General features: G+C 47.8%; 2 protein-coding genes and 1 long non-coding RNA gene across 12 annotated transcripts in view; 2 read left to right on the plus strand and 1 right to left on the minus strand.

The window, feature by feature from the left end:
- The window catches only part of JSRP1 (junctional sarcoplasmic reticulum protein 1), a 37,382-nt gene extending 22,569 nt beyond the window's left edge, over window positions 1-14,813 (minus strand). The window contains exons 1-5 of one of the 10 annotated variants that reach the window (XM_064497250.1): window positions 14,665-14,812; window positions 13,076-13,282; window positions 9,949-10,020; window positions 9,487-9,546; window positions 7,519-7,611 (exon numbers count right to left, since the gene is read on the minus strand). Coding sequence is in view for 2 of the 10 variants with exons in the window: in XM_026114168.2 (XP_025969953.1) it covers window positions 7,519-7,611; window positions 13,076-13,124 (142 nt within the window). In the remaining 8 variants the exon portion in view is untranslated. Of the gene's footprint in view, window positions 1-6,564; window positions 6,740-7,518; window positions 7,612-9,486; window positions 9,547-9,948; window positions 10,736-13,075; window positions 13,283-14,664 lie in introns of those variants that run through there. The other 9 variants (XM_026114176.2, XM_064497249.1, XM_026114168.2 and 6 more) reach the window with 9 other exon arrangements.
- On the plus strand, window positions 2,543-7,893 carry LOC112991573 (uncharacterized). Its single transcript, XR_003261332.2, has 3 exons — window positions 2,543-2,891; window positions 4,019-4,145; window positions 5,098-7,893. It is a non-coding gene; the product is annotated as an uncharacterized LOC112991573 (long non-coding RNA).
- A 231-nt stretch (window positions 14,814-15,044) lies between the features above and the next one.
- On the plus strand, window positions 15,045-19,388 carry OAZ1 (ornithine decarboxylase antizyme 1). Its single transcript, XM_026114179.2, is given in 6 exon segments — window positions 15,045-15,264; window positions 17,723-17,780; window positions 17,782-17,868; window positions 17,994-18,166; window positions 18,746-18,831; window positions 18,957-19,388. Coding segments are annotated over 6 exon segments (651 nt in total). The 5' UTR covers window positions 15,045-15,148; the 3' UTR covers window positions 19,088-19,388.
- Window positions 19,389-22,383: the final 2,995 nt, after the last annotated feature.

Below are 22,383 nucleotides of genomic sequence, written 5' to 3' on the forward strand. Positions count from 1 at the left end.
CAGGGGAAAACAAATTAAAAAGGCAAAAATACATGCAAAATAGCCCAGCCCAAGACTCTTGGGTGCAAAAAGCGTTACAGATGCCAGGAACACCTATGCAAGGGGAAAATGTGAAGATAAGCACCCGCTCACACTGCTGGCAGGAGGATATCAGCCTGTCAGGGCAGCCTGTTGCATTCCTGCAGCAGGATGGGTCCGACGCACACGGACCGCAGAAAATCACGGGCGAGTGTCCGAGGCAGAGCCACGCACAGCTCTGGAGCCCAAGCACTGCCCTGCACCTCTGCGGGCGCTGACCCAGGACCATTCCCCGCCTCTCAGAGCTTTGGTTTCCCTTTCTGTAAAACAGGGAGAATATTTGCCGCACTCCCCGCAGCACAGAAAGGTGAATGAATTCATTAAGACAGGTTGGAGATGAGAGAGACCTAGATGAGTCTATTATTGTAGTTTGCCCTTTTGTTGCACGGTTTAATCTTAAATCCACCATCCCCAACTATACAGTATTCTCTAGAGCTTTACTCAGCTCAGCTTTCAGCATCCAAACAATGTTTTTTTCTACTCCTCCTCTTGGGATATGATCCACAGCTTACCACATCCCACAGCCAGAAATCATCCTTCACACCCAGCCTACGATTTCCATTAGTTCAGCTTAATCCCTTTCACAACACAGCTTCGATATCGCTGCCGCTTCCTCTTCCTCCTCGGGCACTAAACGCTCGTGGCTGGCTACGGCAGCGACCGCTCAGCCGACCTGCGCCATCTGCTCCCTTATTCCCTGGCATCGGGGGCAGATCCCGGCCCAGCACGGAGCTGGCTCCCGGGAGATTTCGGAGCTGGCTCCTGGGAGATTTCGGAGCCGGCTCCTGGGAGATTTCGGAGCCGGCTCCTGGGAGATTTCAGGGCCAGCTCCCGGGAGATTTCGGAGCCGGCTCCTGGGAGATTTTGGAGCCAGCTCCCGGGAGGTTTCCCCCCTGCACCTTCCCACCTCCATCGCTGCAGAGCAGAGCGCGGGGCGAAGCTCTTAGCGACGCCGCTCCTCCTGCACGCAGCTTCCTCCGACGCGACGGCAGCCAATGGGCGAGTCGGCGTGGAGCAGAAGCGTTTTCTGCTTGGAGACAGAGAGGCAAAAAGATAACCGAACGCAGCTGGCTGGGCCGGAGGGAGAGCGCGGCGCTGGGGATCCACCAGCGGAAGGGAGCAGAGAGGCAGAGCAGAGCAGCAGGGGAAGGCACGATCTGTGCAGAGAATAAGGAAAATCGGTCTGATCAGCCTGTACCCCTAACGAATGCAGCCGAGGAGCGAAAGCCTTGCAACAGATCGCTGGAGTTTTTCTTTTCTTATACATTGTTGTCAAGACCAGAAAGAAAACCCTGAGAGCAAGAGATGAGGAGGAAAGCTGGACAGAGCTGGGAGCGGAGGGAGGGGGAAATACGGAAGAGAGAAGGAAAAGAAGAATCAAGAAAGCGGGAGCGCGAACAAGCAGGCAGCTCAGGGAAAAACAAAAGGCAGGGTGTGAAAAAGCAGAGCGGTGAGAAAAAGCATAATGCAGCACCGCAGCAAAAGCAAACCCAAGGGGAGCAGGCAGGAGGAGCGCGCTCAACCAGCCCCGAACAAAGGCAGCCGCAGAGGCGGCGGGGACGGATCCGGGGCAGGTTCACGGGACGGTGATGTGCATCCCGTGTCCAGCTGCTACGAGCAAAGAGCAGAAAGCTTCCCCCGAGCTACGTGGGGAGTCGAGCGCGCGCACGGCTGAGCGCGTGTGCACACAAGGTGCACCAGAGAAGCAGGAACCCATCTGCATTTATACATGAGCAAAGACACCAGCACTGCAAGCCCTCAAACACCTCCTGCGGGAAGACAGAGAACAGTTTGCACCTTGAAATTCAATGTATTCACAAAATACTAATTTTGGAGAGCTGGGTGGCTTTAGTTAGCTGAGATGCTGCTCACGTTGTCACCTTCTCTCCTCCAAGCACTTTGCAGGAATGACACCTGGGAACAGATCTGCACCGCACGCAGATGGTTTCTCTCTTCCACAACCACAGCGGAGGTGCAGAGAGATGCCCAGGGACACCAAAATGTTCTGTGTCAGACTTTTTGACCCGTTTCCCCTGCCCTGTCCATCTACCTGGCCACCACCCTCTTTGCGGCAGCGGGGGAGCCCGTTCTCGGCGGGTGCCCCAGGGCCGGCAGGAACAAGCGGGATCGGTAACCCACGTCGGCACCGGGATCAGCACCCTCTGCCGCGTCTCCGCGGCGGCCACCTCTCCCATCTGGTTTCACTTGTGCCGGATGGGAAGGGGAGGGCGGCATGGGGGATGGCGCTGCTGGGATGTCGGGGCCCCGTTCCTGTCTGTTCTTTTCCTGGTGACATTTAACCGGTTGGCCCCAAAACACTTGGCGATTGCTGTGTTTTCCTAACGACACAAAGGCGAGAATCTTTCAGAATAAATCCTTCAGAGGCAGGAAGAACAAGAAACAGGCCTGGCCCCACACGTGCATACACCTCCCTCCTCTCCTCCCTCCCCTACAAGCCTGTTTTGGAGCTGCTCGAGCAAAGGGAAGAGCGAGCGGGAGTAATTTTCCACGGATGCAGGGAACAATCGAGCCCCGCACGGTTTCTCGTCGTTAAAACGCTCCCCTCCAGCACTGCACGTTCACCGGCAGCAGACAAAGGCGATATGCATGCAGAGACCGGTTCGGTCTTGCTCCACCCTCCGTGCCGAGGAGCCGAGGTGACGGGGAGGAGGAGTGGGGGGGGATGCTCCTGTCATGACGTGGGCCTCGCTCCAGCTCCTCTAGCTCGGCACGTAGGGGATGTCAGAAAGCAACGTCTGAGTCATCCTTGCTTAGCCGCAGCCCAGACCTGGCGCGGAGTCAAAAATGCCCAGGTACGTGGGCTGGCCGGGGAGGGGAGAGGGGATGGCGCAGCTTGGCGCGGAAAAACGGACGTGTGGGCTTAGGGGGAAGTACTGGAGAGGCTGGGGGGGAGGAAGCCACGTGGCTCTGTGCAACACCAGCCTGCAGGGCGATCGCCCCCCGCGAGAAGATGAGAGCGTGTGTCCGTGCTCCTACCAGATGCTGGTGCCACACTGGGGCTGAGAGGCTTCAGGCAGGCTGGAGTGGAGTGATTGAGGCCTCCTCAGTGCCACGTAAGCTCCTCGCGGTCCCAATGACAGCACGGCCCAAGGGGACCATACGTGGCTGGGGAGGGCAGTGCCGCTGCTGGGTGCTGGAGGTCTGAGAGACGGAGGAGCGCAGCCCCAGTCCCAAAGCACAGCAGGGCGATCCCTCAATCAGGCAAGGCCTCGCCATGAACCTTTCCACCTTTGTCCTTAATTCCCTTCCTGCCCCCACTGCTTTCGGTTTGGGGAACGTGTTTCTGTTATCTTCCACTTCCCCCGGCAAAGAGCTCCCCAGCTCTGAGCAGCAGCAGCCCCGGTTAAGAGGAGGAAGGAGAACTTGGTTCAACCTCTCGAAGTCCCCCTGCACGGGTCTCAAGCCTACACTACACAAGGATATGAAAAGCACAGCTGTTTTTTTAGCATTTCTACACAGAATAAGAGCTATGGCCTTTTCCAAATAAAATGGCTTTTATATGTCCACTTCCAGGACTTGTAGGACAGTAGGGAGCAAGCTTTGTGTTGGCAAGTTCTTTGCTCTTATAAATAAAATCACAGCATCGTTTCTGAGCCACTTTTAGCACCTCATTCTTGCTCTTCCCCAAGTGATGCTTACTAAACACATCATCCTGGGAAACCTACTACACGCTGGGAGCGTGCAGGGCTGAAGGGGCAATACCGCTGGTCTTGGGGAAACCATGTTAAGAGTGCATTTGGCTCTGAGCACAAAGAAAGATGAAAAGCAACTAGTTTCCAGCAAAAAAAAATATTCTCTTGGTTCCTTATCAAAGATCAGCATATAGGAGCTAAACAGACTCAGGCCCAGACTGGTGGGAGATCTCTAAGCAACATTTTTGTGGTGCAGAGTAAGGTTTTGCCAACCTCCTTCCACCTAGATACTACCGCGCCAGTGGTTCAGACCAAGGTTTGCATCCTTCTGCCAGACCACCGAAGAAGGCTTTCAGCAAAACATCAAAGCAGAGACCCGATGAATCACAGGATCCAATGTTGAGGCTCCTTTTGGTAAGCAAAATAAGCATTAGCCCTACATCGCTGTCAAATTATAATCCCCCAGGTGCACATGCCAAGCTTTTCTCTCCCTGTTCTACTTGGATATGTGTGCTTTTTAACCTCATTTCAACATTCAGCGAATGCATTTATAAACAGTTGGGTTCCACCTAAGAGATGATGGCACTTAACATGGTCACGGATAGATTCTTTGCATATAGAAGTTGCACAGCAGAAATTTAAGATGGCTAAGATAGTTTCTGGACAATAAGCATAACAACAAGGAAAAATGAAGCTATTAAGGCAGGCAATCTTGGTTTGCTTAGCCTAACAAAACAGAGGCCCAAATGAGTATGATTGCTATGTATAGAAGCACTCATGAGAGGGCTTAGACACTTAATTAAGCATATGGACAGCGTTGGCATGGGACCAGTTGGGTAAAAATCAGCTGCACATAAATATAACTGGGATTAAAAAAGGAGCTTCATAATTCTTAGAGCACTCAGCTTGTGGAACGGCCTTCCAGTGGACACAGTGGAGGCAAAAATCCAAACGCTTTGAAGGTGGAGCATTATACCTTTATGAACGGTATCCTGGACTATGTTTGATGACAGCAGGACTGCATTTGACCCAGAAGCTGCCTTCTATCCCTATGCTTCCATTACTAAAGATATCCCACACTCAGGTCTCTGAAACTGGGAAGCTGAACCTTGTGGCATTGAGGGGAGGGAGGGGGAAGGGGGTCCCAGTGCTCAATGTCCCCATAAAGCTTTGCCAAGAACTCTTGAAATTGTCCCAGATGAAAAATCAACCAAAAAAGCTACATAAGCTGACTTCTCTTGGATTGCGTGTGCCTTGAGACTGTCAACTTTTCAAAATGCTATAATGAGCAAGGAACTCGGAGAGCCACAACAATAGCTTATTTTCAACAAAAATTAAGAACAGCTTGTTTTTCCTAATCTTTCAGTTTCCTCCAGAGAAATGTGCCATGGCTGTTATACCTGGAGGTCATGGAAAAAGGTCTCATCAGAACTGCTGTGAGAAGTATTTTGGCTTGGGAAAAACATTTTGAATGTGTCCTGCATGAATACAATAACAGTGAAGAAAAACTGTCTTCCTTAAGCTTGGTACAGAAAGCTGAATAGCAGAAATGACTTCAAGGGGAAAAAGCCCAAATACTTTCTAGCAAAAAGGACAGAAAAGCACTGGAAGAGACCGGCTGGGGAAATTTTGGCTTCCCTGTCACTGGAAGATTTTAAGAACAGGTTAAATGCACTTCTGTCAGGGATAACTCATGAAAACATGTGGTATTATAGTCTGAATTAGAATGATAAAGGCTTAAATCAAGCCTTATACAGAATTAAACCTTTACATGGCAGCTTATTCACATTGCTTTGCATGCAAGGCCCGTGGAAGAATCTACTGCGCCAGATGTTAAAGTTTTTGGCTTCCCGGGTAGGCACTAGCTGATCCAACTCAGTGCTAGATTTGCTGCTTCAAAGCTGGATCAGATCTTTGCAATCTAAAGCCTTTTTTAGTAAAAAATCAAAGAGTTAAAAGTTTCTGGGACACCGAGAGGGTTCTCAAAAGTAGCAATACAAATGACCGGAGTTTTATTGCCATCACATTGGTGTTGCTTGGCAAAGATATAAACAACAACAATGGCAGTTAGAGCTGTTCAGAGACACAAGATAATGATAATGTCACTTTGCATTACCATGAGAATATTAAAATAAAAAAATAGTTTAGTATGAATTGATTTTTCATGGCCATCTCCATAACATCTCATGGGAAAAAAGCATCTAGTTACAAACATGCAAGCACATTTCTGAACCCATATAAAATCTTAAATCCACAATATGTAAACCCAACAGAATGCTAAACAGCAGGACATTAGGAAACCATTGAAAGAAATGCCCAGTATAATATAGAAGAGAATTAAACATGACTATCACTGCAAAAGAATAGTCCCCCACAAACCTTTATAAAGACAAGAAGAGGATTATCAACAAGAAGCGAGGCAGGATAAGGACAGACGATTTAGTTCTATGTCGAGGGAACATTTTTGCCTATTTCAAAGATGCTGTGAGGTAAATAGACTTTTTAAAGTGACCCAAAGAAACCCTCAGTCTATTTTCTGTAAAATTTGAGGTTAGAGGAGGCAGCCTGAAATGAGCAGAGGTGTAAAAGCTCTTCAGCTCCGATTTTTGCCGCAGCATGGCCTGAGGTTAGTCCTTTCTACTCTTTGTCTCTCATTTTCCCCGTCTATAGCAACACGAGCACAGCAAGTTCCAGCCTCCTAAGGGATGCTCCGCTCTCTACGGGGACAGGTTTTAACGTACACACTCCAGCCCACTAAATCCCTGACTCGATTTAGCAGCACGACGGAGCAGTCGCACTGCGTACATTGTTCTGACAGCTGTTGAGGACCGACCTGCTGATGCTCAGTGCTTCCTGTCACATCCTGCTCCTTAAAGAAGAGCTGATTGCATTTTCCTCCCAAATGAGCTCAGTGAGTCTGAAGAGGGGCTGAGGCTGCACAGTTGGACAGCATGATATTTGGCTGCTGGTGCTGCTTGACGGCTGGCAGTCGGAGATCGAGGACATGTCTGTGTCCAAAGTGAAATAAATATTGCATGGAAACATCAAGGGGAATAAGGAACTGCGAGCAAAGAAATACATGCAGTTCATGACAAAGTCCAGGGAAAGCACCAGAAAGGCAAGGGACAGTTTATAGATAATGAGCTGAACTGCAATCTGCATGCAATTTAAAAGGACATACATGCAAAACGATCCAGGATTAGCCTGTGAAACTCACTGACATAGGAAAGGACCGAGACAAATGCTCATACGGGGATCAGACATCCATAGGAACAAAAGCAATAGCTTCAGCAGCTGAAATACCCCCAAAACATATTCAAGGACTGATTTTCAAATCACTGTCCAGTTTATTTTCTGTAACCACAACTGCTCCCTTTCTTTAGATGGGCTTCTGAAGCACTAGGTTTTCAGACCTTCTTCTGAACTACTTGGTAAAAGTCACTGTAAGCAAGAAAACAAACTAAATAGCTCATTGGGCTGATCCAGAATGGCATTTTCTAGCTTTCCTGCCTTCCTTACATCAGCTCTTTATCTTTCAGCACCTTAGGAAATCTGTTGCTCTTAAGTTACAAATACGCGCTCAGCTCTACAGGGCAGCGTCCTTCTGCAGAGATAAAAAGACAGTTAATTTCCACAACCTGCCCAAAAGTCGCCAGAAATGAGCGGCAGGAGAAGTCAAAAGCACTGTCTCGGAGCCCGGAGATTTAACTATTAGGCTGCCCTGCCTCTGCGACCGGAAGCCCCTGCGGGTCGAGTTAGCATATCTTTGCGAGATTGCTGTACTTACACGCAGCGGGACGCTCAGGAATAAACAGCTCCCCTAGGGCCCGGTTACTTAGGAAACATGGGGACGGCCAACGTGATTTTCTCCGGCGCGCTGCTGTAAAACATTACAAAATGGCCTTTCAGTGCTTTGCACCGAGCTGAACCTTTCAATCAAAGTAATGAACCCCTTCAATTCTCAGCTTCTCCTAGAAGTTAATAACAAACAGGAGGCAATGTAGGTTAATTTGTATCTAGAGCAGCTTCATAAATAAAAACCTTCGAGAAAACTGGAAAATTCTGGTAATGGAATAGAGCTGCCTTCATTTTAAAACCTCCGCACACTGAAATGTAAATCAATAGTGATTAAAATCATGTCTTTTGACAGCTTGGTGACTTATTTGACGGCGGTTTGTAGTCAATTCCTTATGGACACCGCAACAGCACCAGTTGTCTTTGGTTTTCCTTCCGCGGAGCGATGGGTGGGGAGCGGTGGGGGGTCTGCTCCTCACCCATCGCTCCCCGGAGGGGTTTTCCTGGACAAGAGGAGCGGCGAGCGAGCCAGCTGGAGGGCAACATGCTGCGGGGAAAGCCTGCGTTTCCATCGCTATACCTGCTGCGCGGTAAAGCTTACCGGAGCTGTCGAGCCGTCACCTTTCACCAGCCTGAAATTCAAGAGCATTTTTTAAAAAAATGCAAACGAACCCTGCCGAGCGGCCTGCTGAGGCAGCCTGATGGCTGATGCCAGCTCCGCTTTTGCTCCGAGGGATCGCTGACCATCTCTGGACCTAGAGCAGCGAGGAAATATCGGTTCAAACACGGACAGCCCGTGGGCCAAAGCAGGAGGCTGCACGAAGCAAAGGTCAACGGGTTGGCCAAAGAGATGGCTATGGAGCTGGTATTACTTGTGAGCTTGCTGAGTGCTGAATCCACCTCTCTGCCATCCCTCCCACCACATCTGGGGTTATACCCAGAATAAAGCAGCAGGCAGCACTATCACACAGCTGGATGAAATCCCCCTGGGCCAATTCTGCCGGCCGGAGGCCTTCCTCGCGCTTGTCCCCCGCTACAGCAGACCGATTCCCTTACTAGCAACTCTGGAAAGGACCAGTGTGGCATGTAACCCATCACCGGCTAAACAACCTTCCCTGCCCTGCAGGCCTGTTCATTTTATTTATGGGAAAATATGCTCGTTAATACTCTTATCAAAGGAATGATCTAATCGGGGGGGGGGGGGGAGGAATTCTCCTTTGAATATATCCATTTTAATGAGCTGCTGGGTGAAATGTTTAGGCAGGCCAAACTGGCTCTGAACTTGTTTCTGACAGAGCAGATTCTGCACAGGTCTTGACGCTCATCCTGCTGGCATCTGTTTGTTTTGATAACATTTCCAAACGAAATTACGGGTTACAAAAGCCGAGCTGTGCTGTGAACTTCCTTGTCCCGAAGGTTGACTGATCCAAGCACAATAGGAATTAAATGAGAATAACCGACCCGATCCAGCGCAGCCTCCCCCCCTCGTCAAAGAGAGGGTGTGAAAGTGGCCCATCCTGCAAAGAAACATCCGATTGTGCTGAAGCGTTCGGTTAAAGAAAAGAAAGCTAAGCAAAAAATAAACGAATAAATCCACCGCACAAAGGCTCCAGCAAGCAGCTAGGCAGAAGGGTCAGCAGGGAAAGAAAATGCTCACGGGAGAATTGCACAAAGCCGCCGCACACCCAAAACGCTAATTCCATATGCCCAAACGGGGGCTCGTTTTCTCAGGACCCGGCTCTGCGAGGTGCTGCGCGCCCCGCTGCTCTCCCCCGTGCTCAAGGCAACGGCGGCGTTCGATCTCACCCGTGAGCTAAACTCCCCTCTACGGGACTGCAGACTTTGCAAGGATCTGATCTTAATCACTTTGCATTAACCTGGGGAGGGGGAGCGGGGGGAAATGGGGGACGTGGAGGGAAAACACTGATCTGGCCCAAAGCAAATAAACCAGGCAACATACCATGGAAGAGAGGATGTCGCAACGTCTTGCACTGTATTGTTTTGCAACTACCTCCAAATTCTTCATGAGCATTTGTTTATAATTGGCAGCAACACCCGGAGGGAAAAAAAAAATCAACGCAAAAACAAAGTTTGCGGAACATTATTCTTAAATCACAAAACCACAGCTGCAAGCTGCAGAAGTGGCACACCCCTTCCCCCAGAAATGCTAAGGAACACAGTAATATCTTGTGTTTCTGTACAGCTTGCTTGCTCGCTATCGAGCTGACTGTATTTCCTGTTATCACTTCAGACTTCTCCCCTCACCCCCGCATTATTTCAGCAACTGCAAAAAGTGCCTGAGAAGTTTGATCCTGCAAACTTGCAGAAGACAACTCAGAACTTATTAGGTGGTCACCACTACGCTGGGTTACACCCCTAAAACAGATAACAACATTTTTAAAGCATATTAAGCATCTGTTACCTCATCTGCATTCAATATACAGTCCTCTTCATACCAGCTGTTTTTAAGTGAGAAAGCAGAGATCCAAGGTTTCTGTGGTGAGAAGCACAGACATCTGTTGGCCTGGGGTACGAGCGGCTGCTTTCTAGTTTAGTATCTCACAAAGATCTTGGAAAATAAATTCTTCCCTGTGCTGGTAAACATCTAAAAATGTCAGTTTTACTCTGCAGTGGCATGCAGAATTTCCTTCCAGCACAAGTGGGTCTGCAAAAAAAGCCTGACCTTCAAATCAAATCGTTCTCAGAGGGAAGAGTCAGTGAAAATGAGGAGAGTTTTCCAGGTAGAAGAAGTGCTCTAATTACACGTCCCACAAAGATCAGAATAGATGCCAACACACCAAATAGCATGTTACTGGGGGAGTTTTTAAAATTAGCTGAGAGTTAACTGTTACCTGGAAGGCAATGAATCAGAAGTTCCAAAGATGGAGGGATCTAAAGGTCCTGCCTTATAAGACTGACAAACTACAGATCTTATAAATTTTAGATATAACAACTGTCTGGTGTTTTGATAAAGACTTTGTAAGATTTTGCTGTACTTCTTCCCCACTTGGAGCTGACCCAGATGAACACTCATAGTAGCCTGGGACTAAAACCCACTAAATTACAGGGTGGAGAAGTCATCACATACAATGATTTCTGTGAAAACACATTATGACGGACATCTCTGTCTCCTATTCTGTTTTGGTGCTTAGCTACATCTCTGTATAACTCTTAAAACTGCAAGAACAAATGGAGCCCGCCTGGAACGCAGAGAGAGAGAAATGGCAACCAGAACCACTTGATTTAAAGTCTTAATTTATTAAAAAGTTTTAACCTTTTTTTTTTTTGCAGTTACTAAGCGTGTAATGCTATGCAAGGCCTGTGCACACTTTAAAAGGCAGTTTACATCTTTCTTTCTGCTGAGCTTCCCTATTCGGCAAATCAGAGGCAGATTAATTCCCATGATGATGCTCAATGTCATAAACATCTCCTATTTCCACATTCAAGAAGAGCTTTGACAGCATGATGCAGCTAAGCAGAAAATATACTAGGTTTTTTGCTACATGTCAAATATCAGTTTTTTCCACTCATCTTCACTGGAACTTTATTACTCCTCTAGAACTTGGAAACAGCCAGTGAAGCCTGTGGCAGACCACTCTCTAAAAGCTCCTTCTCAGTGGCAGAAAACCAGACGCACTAATATTTGCAGCCTTGCTATTTAGTTAAGTTTTAATTAGCTAAACACCAGAACTGCTGATCTTCCCTTTTCTAAAAAAAAGAAGCAACGGAACTATGGTATCAATGTGCGGAGTTTCAGAATGGTCAAGTCTTATGACTGTTTCAGGTCCAGCAAATAAGCATTAGTTTCTTGTCATCTGATCACAAACACTCGCAAACCTGAAAACAGACCATGAAGAAAAAATTCAGTTACTTATCTTGTCCACTTCTTGCTCTAACTTCTGTTAACATCAGCTACCCATCTTGAACGTGATTTTACATATTCCTTTGCTGCCACAAACTCTTCTTCCAATCTAAGAGCTTTCAGAAATTAAAGTTATAAAAGCTTGACAAAGAATCCTGAACTGGGGATTTTGACTAATGTTCAGGATCTCCTTTGTTGAAAGAAAGAGAAGGAAAAGCATGCTGAAGCAAGATTAAAAAAAGGGAAAATGTTCTAGAAGATAAGACTCTAGCTTTCCTCAACCTGAAACAACTTAAACTTAGATTCCTACTGTGGACTTCCATTTTGTTGCTTCTCTTTACTTTCTCCATTAGCAGGTCTGGTTATTTAGTAACTCAGATTGTACAAGATATTATCCCAGGTAATTTTATACAGCCTAATTGCTGCTACGTGTTTGTGTAAGAACACAGAACTTCTGGACTTGGTGCATGCTCGCCTCTGAAAGAGCTCAGGAGGGAATTAATACAAACTTACTGCCGCTGACTCCTTGATATATCCCCCGCTTTGGGGGACTACACTAGTCCTTTGAAACAGGTATCTTGGAGATGGGAAGGCTCTGATCATGGGGAGCCAGTGGAACAAGGGGGTCTTTGTCTGTATATTCGTGGGGAATTGGGATGAACTAGACCCTCAGGACTTCAATGAACAAGATTCTCTATTTGCAGTTGTCCATCTTGCCTCCGTGTTTAAAGTCATCATGCCACAGCAGAAGTGGGCAGGTACGAATGGACGTCCACACCTCAGCTGTTAGAGCTCACTCTAACATCATTAGGTAACACCAGGGGCTGGGATGGATTTGCACTACGATGCCAAACTATGAACACAGCTGGAGCAACCGAGATGCAGACACACAATTACTTTTGCTTACTCTGCTCTGGGTATGGTAATCATGGCAAAACATTGGTAATACACAGCTGGAGATGGCAACATCTCAAAGTGCCTCAGCTGTTAATCTGGAGGTTGTGAGTCAGAGTCCTCTCTGTGAGGATTTATGAATCATTGTCACCGCTAAACTGGAAAAGTCAGGCTATCTAAACAAAACTGCAGCTGGAACTAATCCCACGCAGTATTTAACGCACGAAAACAAAACAGGTTGATTGGGCCCTTTTCAGGCTACATAAGAACACAGTGCTGGCCAGGTCACTCATCTGTAAAATGGCCTGATGGCCCACTGAGATGACAGGGATCCAAAGATCAATGCTATTTCAATTGTCACGGTAAAGAGGGAGGCAGCTGCAAAGATGGTGCCCTGTGACACAGTGCCATTATAAAGAATTACAAGCAGATTACCACATAAATACCATTATTAGAAATAATGAAACCTAAAACACAATTCTAAGGCATCAGTGAATCCATCCAACCCCTCCCCCCCCAAGAAAAACCTTTCTAAAGCAACATACAATATAGAATTGCCAAATCTTCTCTGATGTGTTTTGCTTGGCCTGAATATTTCCGAGTTGCAGCTATGCTATTGGTTCAGATTGGTCACTGGATGACACATTAAACTGCTTCACCTCCATAAATCAATAGCTGAGTCTCAAGAGGGGGGTGGAAGCAAGTACTAATGTCTGAGTTATTTTGTGTTCTGGGAGTTGAGTGCAGATACCTGCAGCAGGAAAAGGATTTTTCCCTTGCACCTCTTACTTACCATGACTCCCAGACAAATAGCTGGCTGCTGGCCAGGCTAGGCTTGTCATCTAAGCTGCAGGAGAACAGACAATGTTTTCTTTTGGCAATACACTTTGTTCCATCATAGGCAGTGTAGTTTCAGGACACAGAAGGTGGGTGGGGATTTAGATACTTATTCTTGTGCAAAGTGGACCCAATCAATGGAATATCCATGTGCTCAGAGTTCCTGGATGGGAACATTTTAAAGCAAATAAAAATAAGCAACAGTGTAAAAACAAAAGATGCCCAAATACAGCTACAGTACCTGAAGGTAATAATTAGGCTTGTCATAGCTAGATTTGATTAAAAAAAAGAATAGCCATCTCCATTTTTTAGAAAGCCATGATTTAGAACAAACATACCTTCAGGGGTTTTCTTTGGCTCTATATCCACCTTTTCCCACTTGCTTTTAGGGCACCTACTTTACAAGGTATACCTGATCACAGACTTGAGCAGCATCAGGTAAACCTTCACCTTGAGCTTTCTTTCCATGTTGGGTAATAAGATACACACTTTAGGATCTGCCCTGTTCAGCTTCTGGCTTGGTTTTCAAAAGAGGACTGGTGTCACCTAATGTGTTACAGACTTAAATGTTCAGAACCGTCTAAGTCAAAGATCTCCTGGCATGGGAATAACAATGCATTTACTTTGTGCACACATTTGACTGCTGCTTTTAAGATGAATTTTGAAGACCCTCCCCCAAAGGATGAATCTGTGTTTACACCAGTTATTGCCCAAAAGAGAACGGGGTTGTCGGGGTTGTCCAAGTCACATCATCTCCTCTAGACCTTGCTCTTGCCGTGAGGTTGCACAAAGACCCAAGCCTGTCTCAAGGCCTTGCATTTCCGGAAAGCTCGTAGGAGCTCGAACACATAGTGTTACATTATCAAGGAAGTGGTTTTGACTGTTTGTTAGCGGGGTGTGGATGCAGGTTAACTCCTGCCATGTAAACAAGCAGCATGTTTACTTCCTCATTCAGGTACAGCACCAAGAGGTTTTTTTTCTCATTTCAAAGCATTACCAGCAACCCACTCCCCACCACCTCAGCCGTAACTGTAAATTACGACGCAGCACCGTGGCCAGGATAAAACACAAGTCGGGGGGAATTAAAAGCTTCAAGGTGTTGAAGTTCCAGCCGGGTGCACACGGACAACAGAAAACGGGCACACCAAAAACAAGTCACCATTCCAGCCGACTCTTCTCGGAACCTTTTTTATTTAATGTTTTTCTAAGTATTAAGCTCCGCGGCAGTGCTGGAAGGCGGCAGGGCCTCCGGTCACCGCCGCCACCTTCCTCACAGGCTACCGAGCTGCTTTTGGGGCGGCAAAACCCAGACGCCCCCCACACGACGGGCCCCCGCCCCGCCTTCCCCAGCCGGTTCGCGCCGCCACGCCGTGAGGCCGCGGGGAAGGCCGGACACCGCCATCGCCTCCCTCCCCCCTCCAGCGGGTCCCAGCGCAACCGGCCTCCGCCGCCGAGCGACGCTGCTCTGTCACCGCCCGGCCCCTCCCCCCACTCCCGGCGCATGCGCGAGGCCGGCGCTGGCCCCTCCCCCTCCCCGCCGTTTACCTCAGCGAGGCGGGGGCGCGGACGCCGGGCTCGAACCGGCGCCTCGGAGGGGAGTGAGGGCTGCGGCGCCGCGCTGAAGCCTCCCGGCCGAATCAGGCCAGCCTCAGCCCACCCGCTGCAGGCGCAGCCAATCAGAGCCCCCCTCTCCCTCTCCGCTTCCCGGCCTGTCGCGCTTCTAACCAATGTTAACCCCCTCATGCTGCCAACCAATAGAAAAAGAGCACCGCGTTCCGCCTCCGCTGTCCCCTCAGCCAATGGGGAGCGAGCCCTTCTAAGGGACAGTTGGGCTGTTTACCGCAGAGGAGTCTTTTCCCGTTCGGGGGCGTGGCCCGCTCTGCGGGGCGTTGCCACGGCGAGGAGGGGGCGTGGCTTGGAGGGTATATAAGGACCCACTGCGTAGCCGGTGCCATTTTGTGTAGCAGTGCCTGGAGAGCGGCCGGCGGGGGGCGGCGGAGGGTTTCGGGGTTCGGACCAGAGCGGCCGGATGGTGAAATCCTCCCTGCAGCGGATACTCAACAGTCACTGCTTCGCCAGAGAGAAAGAGGGGAATAAAAGCACCGTCATGCCCGCCGTGCTGAGCCTCAGTACCGGACAGAGCAGGTGAGAGGCTGCGGCCTCCCTCAGCCCTTGCACCGCTGGGCACCCGAGGCCTCCTCGCTTGCCCTCCAGGCCCGCCCTGCCGCCCCCCCCCCCTCCAAGCGCCGTTTGCCGGTCGCCGCCCCCGTCACGGGGGTGGGGGAGGGGAGGGGTGCTCCGTGGCGGGTGGGGGAGGGGCAGCCCGTGCCGCCTCCCCCGCGCCGGGCGCCAGCGCAGCGCCTTGCGGCTCGCCGCCCCCGCGGAGGGGGAGGGGGGAGAAAAACGGTTTTCCAGCCTCCCCAGCTCCCGCCTTGATTCCGAGGTGACTCCCCGCCGTGCCGGGGGGTCAGGGCCTGCCTGACTGGGCTCCCCACCCCCGGGGAAACGCCGGGAGCAGCCCCGGGCCGGCGCCCCCGCAGCCGCCTCAGCCCCCGGGCGCTTGGCGCCGCGTGCCACGTTAGCTGCGTGTGCCCGAATGGGGCTTAGCCGTGCGATCTCCGAAGGTGTCATAAACCTCGGAGGAAGCCTTGAAAAACGCACGCCCAGCCCCTAACGTGGAGCCGCTCCTCAGCGGTCCCTCTGCCTGAGAAGCTGAGGGGCTCAAAGGTGCCTGGAGACAAAAGCCAGGGCCTGAGCTGCCTTCTGCCAGCTGTGAGAGAAAACGCAGTTAAACAAGGCTGGCAAAGCGTTGAAAGCCGTGATGATCTCCTTATGTAATGATAGATATTCTTGAAAGCTAATCGAGGATACTGAGTCTAAAGTAGAACGTAAGAGTGTTGAGAGCTGTTTAAAATTCAACCAGGGGATTAAACAATCCCAACAGATGCTGGCAAGAAAATACCTGAATAACAGGGTGAGCTGTGTAGAGTGGTGAAGCTTAGGACACCAATCTGCTCTGTATAAAGAAAATGATGATCAGACCTGGTATGTGAATTATAAAACTAGTTTCTCCTCGAATCCTTAAGAAACCTATTTTCATACTTGATGGCTTTTTGAAGAAAAATTCTCCTTTTTTTTCCCCCTAAGAGGAGTAAGAGCACACATAAACTTGAAATATATTCCCCATCTCAGAGCCTAGACTGTTAATCATATGTACTTTCACTGGGTGAAAGGTGAAATCACAGAATATAAAGGGTTACTACACTCTCTTATAGCAATTGCTGTTGAAGAGTTCTGAGCAGGGTGCTTAAATACAGATTTATTTATAAGGGCAGTCAGGAATACATGGACTTAAAATCAATCTTGGATAAAATAATTTTTCAATGCTGTATTAAAGGAAACTGGCTCTCTTGTCAAGAGCCTAAAAATAATGGCTTGAAGGTTCAGTTAATTGAAATAAAGCAAATTCTAATTTTGTATTTGGATCAATATGACTTTGCAGTTACTGCCCTTAATGATTCTTACCAGCATATAGTAGATGGTCTGTGTGGCCATTCAGGTGCTTTTTAATAGGGATTGGTCATCAGATTTATGACTAATTAAAAAAAAAATTACTCACATGAACTGTGCAAAATGGTGGGTTATTTTGTACATGTTTATTCTGATTTGCAAATGGCTGCTGGCACTCACAGACAGGACGATTGTGAAAATTTCCCTAAGGGCCTCGATTGCTGCATCTGCTGAGATGACGCAACTGAAGAGTAAGCCTGCAGGGTGAAAGATGGTGCAGAGGGAGGGGCCAGTCAGTGTAGCGTTTGCTCCTAGTACAGCAGAAGGCTTATTCGGCTAAGCAGGCTTACAGATGGGCTGAAACTTAGCATGTGTACAAGAAATGTTTCCTCTCTTATGAGGATAGCATTTTTTAACCTTAAGTAGTGAACTTGGCAGAGCAGTGTAAAATTGCTCTGGAAGTAACTCAAAGATTCAAGTAGGTTTTCAGATATTCAGATGTAGTCTCAAATGACTTAAAATTGGCAAGCTGGCTTGTCTGAGCTTTGCATAGTGAAAGCATTTGAGGTAGATTGACATCTCTGACTTTCATGTAATTTTCTGACCTCAAGCCAAGAGTTCTGATGCAAAGATTTAATGTAATTATGGCTGCATATCAGGAGGAGGAATGATACCTAGCTTGCTGGGCAGGTATATTCTTGATAATTACTACAAGGTCAAAGTAGGGGAGGAGGACAAAATGGTATGTTGATTGTGCGATAGCAAAGCAGTTCATCAATTGATCAGATTGAGTAGACTGCTGCCTCAATCTAGAAGTACACTTTAAAGTGAGAATATTTTCATGTCCAAATTCACTCAAAATACTATCAATAGTGTTTTCTGAGGCTTGTGGATCTGGGCTTTAGATGGTGTTCCTCTGCTTGGCCTGGAAATTCCTTTGTTTTCTCAATTTGCCTGGGTTGAAGTGGGAGGAGTTCCACTGGCCTGGGAGTTATTTTTTGAAAACTCACCTTCTCATCACAATTTTAAATACAGAGTTCTCAGGGCTTAACACAACTATGTGTTCACTTCTGTAACTGCAATTCCTTTCTAGTTCCAGGGTTCCCTTCAATTGCTGTAGTAACCTGGGTCCGGGGCCTCGGTGGTGCTCCTGATGTCCCTCACCCACCCCTGAAGATCCCAGGTGGGCGAGGGAATAGTCAGAGGGATCACAATCTTTCAGCTAATTTATTTTATTCGGTGAGTAATGTTAAAGTAGTTCACTATGGTGAACTTGAATGCTTTTCTTGTCTGGATCCTGTTAATGGGAATTATCTTTTTTTAATAATGAATCAGGAGTAACTTTGCATATCTTACTACTACAGGATAATCGGCTGAATGTAACAGAAGAACTAACATCTAATAACAGGACAAGAATTCTGAATGTCCAGTCAAGGCTTACAGATGCCAAACACATTAGTTGGAGAGCAGTGCTGAACAACAACAACCTCTATATAGAAATTCCCAGTGGTGCTCTGCCTGAAGGGAGCAAAGACAGGTAAACAAAATGCAACTGCAGTTTTGTTTGCCTCCCTCATGGAGGTTCTGCAGTGCAGGGGAATAATGCTGTGATGTTGACTGCCACAAGAGACAACTGATAAGTCTTTGTTTTGAGAGTTTAAGTCTAATTATGGTGCTTGAAGCTGACTTGTAAGAAGCTGTAACTAAGTGATCCTATTTTGAGGGCTTTGTCTACCTGTTTTGCCAATTAGGACCAACAAATATCTGCTTCAAGCCGCGTTTCCAGATATTAAGAATGACTGCTTTTATCTAGAGAAAATAGCAGTCAGTCTTTTGAGCTTTTATTTAGACTAGCAGCTTGGTTGGAGCTGATGTCACTGAAATACTCCATTCAGCTGCAACAAGCTTGCTTTTTGTGATGAAGACTTGAATTTCTGCCCCCCCAAGTTATACCTAGGGCTCAGGGATGTTTCTTGTTGGTGTGAATCTGCAACCCCAACCTGTTACTTGTGCCTATGAATGTATTTGCAGATACCTAGCAAAGTCTCATAAGTGTATGTCTGGAGGACAAATACTTGCTCATGTTCACTGAGTATGTCTTTCATTTGTCTTCTAGTTTTGCAGTTCTTCTTGAGTTTGCTGAGGAACAGCTTCGAGTTGATCATGTCTTCATTTGTTTCCACAAAAACAGAGATGATAGAGGTAGGTGTTACCTCCTTAGCGCCATTGGCTCTAGGGTTATTGATGCAATATTTGAAGTTGCGTGCTCTGTTGAACTGTTGCATGGTATCAAGTGGTTGAAATGTGTATTTTCTGCTTTCTTCTAGCTGCATTGCTCCGTACTTTCAGCTTTTTGGGCTTTGAGATTGTGAAACCAGGGCATCCCCTTGTCCCCAAGAGACCAGATGCTTGCTTCATGGCCTACACGTTTGAGAGAGACTCATCAGAAGAAGAATAGATTGCAATGTTTGCCTCTTAGAGCTTTCTTGTTGTCTATAAAGATGATTCTGTAGAAATTTTGTCAACATCTATTACAGTATCTATAACTGTTTGTACAAAACATTGTGACCAACTGCTCTGGTGGTGAGATGTTGAAAATTTCAGACTCCACATCTTTTTCTGGATTTGTGCGCATGTTGTGGTTGTGCAAATAAATGCTCCCTCCAAATTAGCAGTATATTTCTTGAAGTTTAATATTGTGTTTGTGATACTGAAGTATTTGCTTTAATTCTAAATAAAAATTTATATTTTACTTTTTATTGCTGGTTTAAGATGTTTAAGACTTGCACTCTGAAGAGATTTGGCTATGAAATTGCCCCAACCATGTGAATTAAAATTCTAGGTATGGAAAGGCTTGCTTGGGTCACTCATTGCTTGACTGGAACTTGTGGTGATCATCTGTTGAGATTGAAGTAATCTAGCACTCCTGCTTAAAAACTTAATGAAATAATTGGCATGTGTCCATTTCCACTGCTAATAAGGGGCAGATGGAGTTGAAGCTGGATCCCTGGTGTATGAACCTCCCCTGTCATGAATGTTTTATAGAATACTTCAGGGCATGTATTGCATAAAAGGAATCGCAAATGAAATGCTCCAAAGTACAGCTGATGCATCTGTCTTGAAGTCATGGTACCTGAGGATCAAATAAGCAGTTCTGGTACCTGGAGTCACTTGTAGCAGTGAAGTCCCATGCTAGTGTGTGCTAAATTTTCTGACAAGATGACTCAATGACAAGCTCATGGGCTCTGTATTGATAAAGACCTCTGACACCTGTGTTAGCTAAGTAGTGGTGTCAAGGTTAGGCAGCCTCTGGAACTGGAGGCGTGTCATGGGGAGAACAGCTTTGAGTTGAAGGGGAAGAGGCAGGAATCACCCAGTGACTGGGGTTGCACAGGCACCCAGAGTTAATATTTGATGCTGATAGAAATGGGAAAATGGTACTTGCATGTTGCTGATGTTACTGAAATTTGTGTACTAGTGTGTTGGTTCAGACCCAAGATCTGTTTAGTCCAGTGCTGTTTTCTGTGTTGGCTGTCAGCTCCCTTCCAAGAGAAGGGCCATGCAATGCTGGTTCAACAGGTAAGCTCTCTGAAGACTTTCTTCCTGGTTTGCTGAAGATCTGTGCTCAAAGCATTGTATTTGAAAGCTTTTCTTAATACTTTTGCAACTTTGAAGGCTTGTCTAGCATCCTTTGAGTCCCTCAATTTTGCCTCTATAAAAACTTGTAGCAGTGAGTTCTGCAGGTGAGTTAAGGCTATTTCATCAGGTTTAAAACCCACCTTTGTCAGGCTGAGAGCAGAAATACAAGCACATGATCTTCACTGAAGTCTGTACTTCTTTCAGTGGTATGACATTCACCCAGAGCTTGGCTTTGGGAACCCATGTGTGGCTTGCAACTCCATATGAATGAGTCCCTTGGAAATGCTTTTTGGGGTGATCCTTAGGCTGCTAAGGCAGCTGTTCTTGACTGAACAATGCTGGAATGGCATAGGCATTATGGTTTAAGCATACTCTTAAAATCCATCCCTAAAGAAGCAGGGAGGATCCGTTAATGGTAACTGCCCTCACTGCTACAATATCGAGTGCTCCAAGAAGCTTTAAAGGCAGAGGGTGCTACCTCCCAGAGGACATGTTATGTTAGCAACACAGCAAAAGGTGTATGTTCTTGATCTTTTCAAAGGGCTTCAGAGATTTCACTAATGAGTCAAGCCTTGCCGATCTCCCCTCCCCAGCAGGGCTGTGCTCTGTTCCTTGGGTCCCTGGTTATAGCACATAGCACAACAACAGCCTGAGCTAGGACTAAGGCCCTTGGCTAGAGCATGATACAGTTAATAAAATCAGGCCTTTTGCCAAAATGTTGTGGCTTTATAATCATGCTCTTCCTGTGCTTTTTTTTTTAAGATGTGAACTTGCAGTTCTTGGTGTACAAAAGTCCAGCAAAGAGGAGGTGGGCATGAGTGTGGAATGGGTGGTTTTGCTTTTGCTAAACATGCTACAGCAGGCCTGAAGTTCATAAACTGTTTCTCTAGAGAAATGGTGTTTTTCTCTGATTCTGCTGTTGCAGCAACCCTGCATCTGTGTTACCTGCTTTCTGCAGGGGTAAGTATGGAAACACATGTCATCCTGCCTCGGAAGCCATGGTCCCCCATAAACTTTCTCTGTCACCTTGGGTGCTCTGTGTCCCATCTGGCAGGTGGGGATTGTAGGACCTGTCTTGCAGGAGAGGCGAAGTAAGCATAGTTGAGTGTGAGGTGATGGCCTAATGGTGACGGTCGAATGAAGACCAGAAATGGAGATGCAGGTGGTGGTTCTCAGAGGTGGCACAGGGTCTGGCTGGCCGGTCTCCAGGACACGCTGGGGCTGGAACAGGCCTGTGGGTGCCAGCCTGCACCTTGGCCCTGGCAGGAGCAGTTTTTTTCCTTGCTTCTCCAGGATCAGATGCCCAAACAAGCTGTGCTGGTGGAGCTGCTGCCAGTGCCAGGTGTTTTACTGCCATCTTGTCGCCATGCAAGATACTACAGCAGAGGTGGTGTGGGCAAGGCTGCACTAAATCTGCGGTGCTGCAGGCAGGTGCGTTCCTCATGCTTCAAACCCAGACAGGCTTTTCTGGACCTTTTAGATCCAAAAGCCCACACAGGGCCTAGGCTCTGAACACTGTTTTTGGGAACCTGCTTAGGTCAGGATTTCTGCGGGTGGGGAGTGTGCCTGTGCACACATATTCCCTGTGCTTATTTGTCCCTCCTCTTCTTTGAAATGCAGCTAGGGAAATCATGCTGATAGATCAGAAACAAATCCACTTTCTACAGTGTTGCAAACGTGACTGGTGCGAGCCTCTGCCCTCAGGGCCAGCCTTTCGCTACGTGGGGTTCAGAGTTGGTTTGTCTTCCCAAGGGGGTCTGCTCCTGTAAAACCGCGGTGTTGCACAAGCTTAGCGGCGTGGCAGGCAGCACTGAGCATGGTGCTCGCCAAGGTGGGCTCTGCTGAGAGCCCTGATCTCCAGAGACACTGCAGCTGCGAGCCGTCCAGTCCGTTTCCATCTCTGCTCAAAGGTGACCAGGGCAAGCCCCATCTCACCTCCCTTTGACGGCTGTTTTAGCTTTAGTTTGGAAGCTGTTCAGGGCAGGAACAGTCCCCCGCTGTGTGTCCACAGAGCCCTGTACAAAGGGGCTGTGATCTCGGCTGGGTCTCTGGCCCTGCTGCAGCCCAAATAATGAGGCTGCTGTCTTCCCGTCCCGAAGGCAGAGACAGAGCCTG

The sequence above is a fragment of the Dromaius novaehollandiae genome, chromosome 25, assembly GCF_036370855.1.
Source record: "Dromaius novaehollandiae isolate bDroNov1 chromosome 25, bDroNov1.hap1, whole genome shotgun sequence".
Classification (NCBI taxonomy): Eukaryota; Metazoa; Chordata; class Aves; order Casuariiformes; family Dromaiidae; genus Dromaius; species Dromaius novaehollandiae.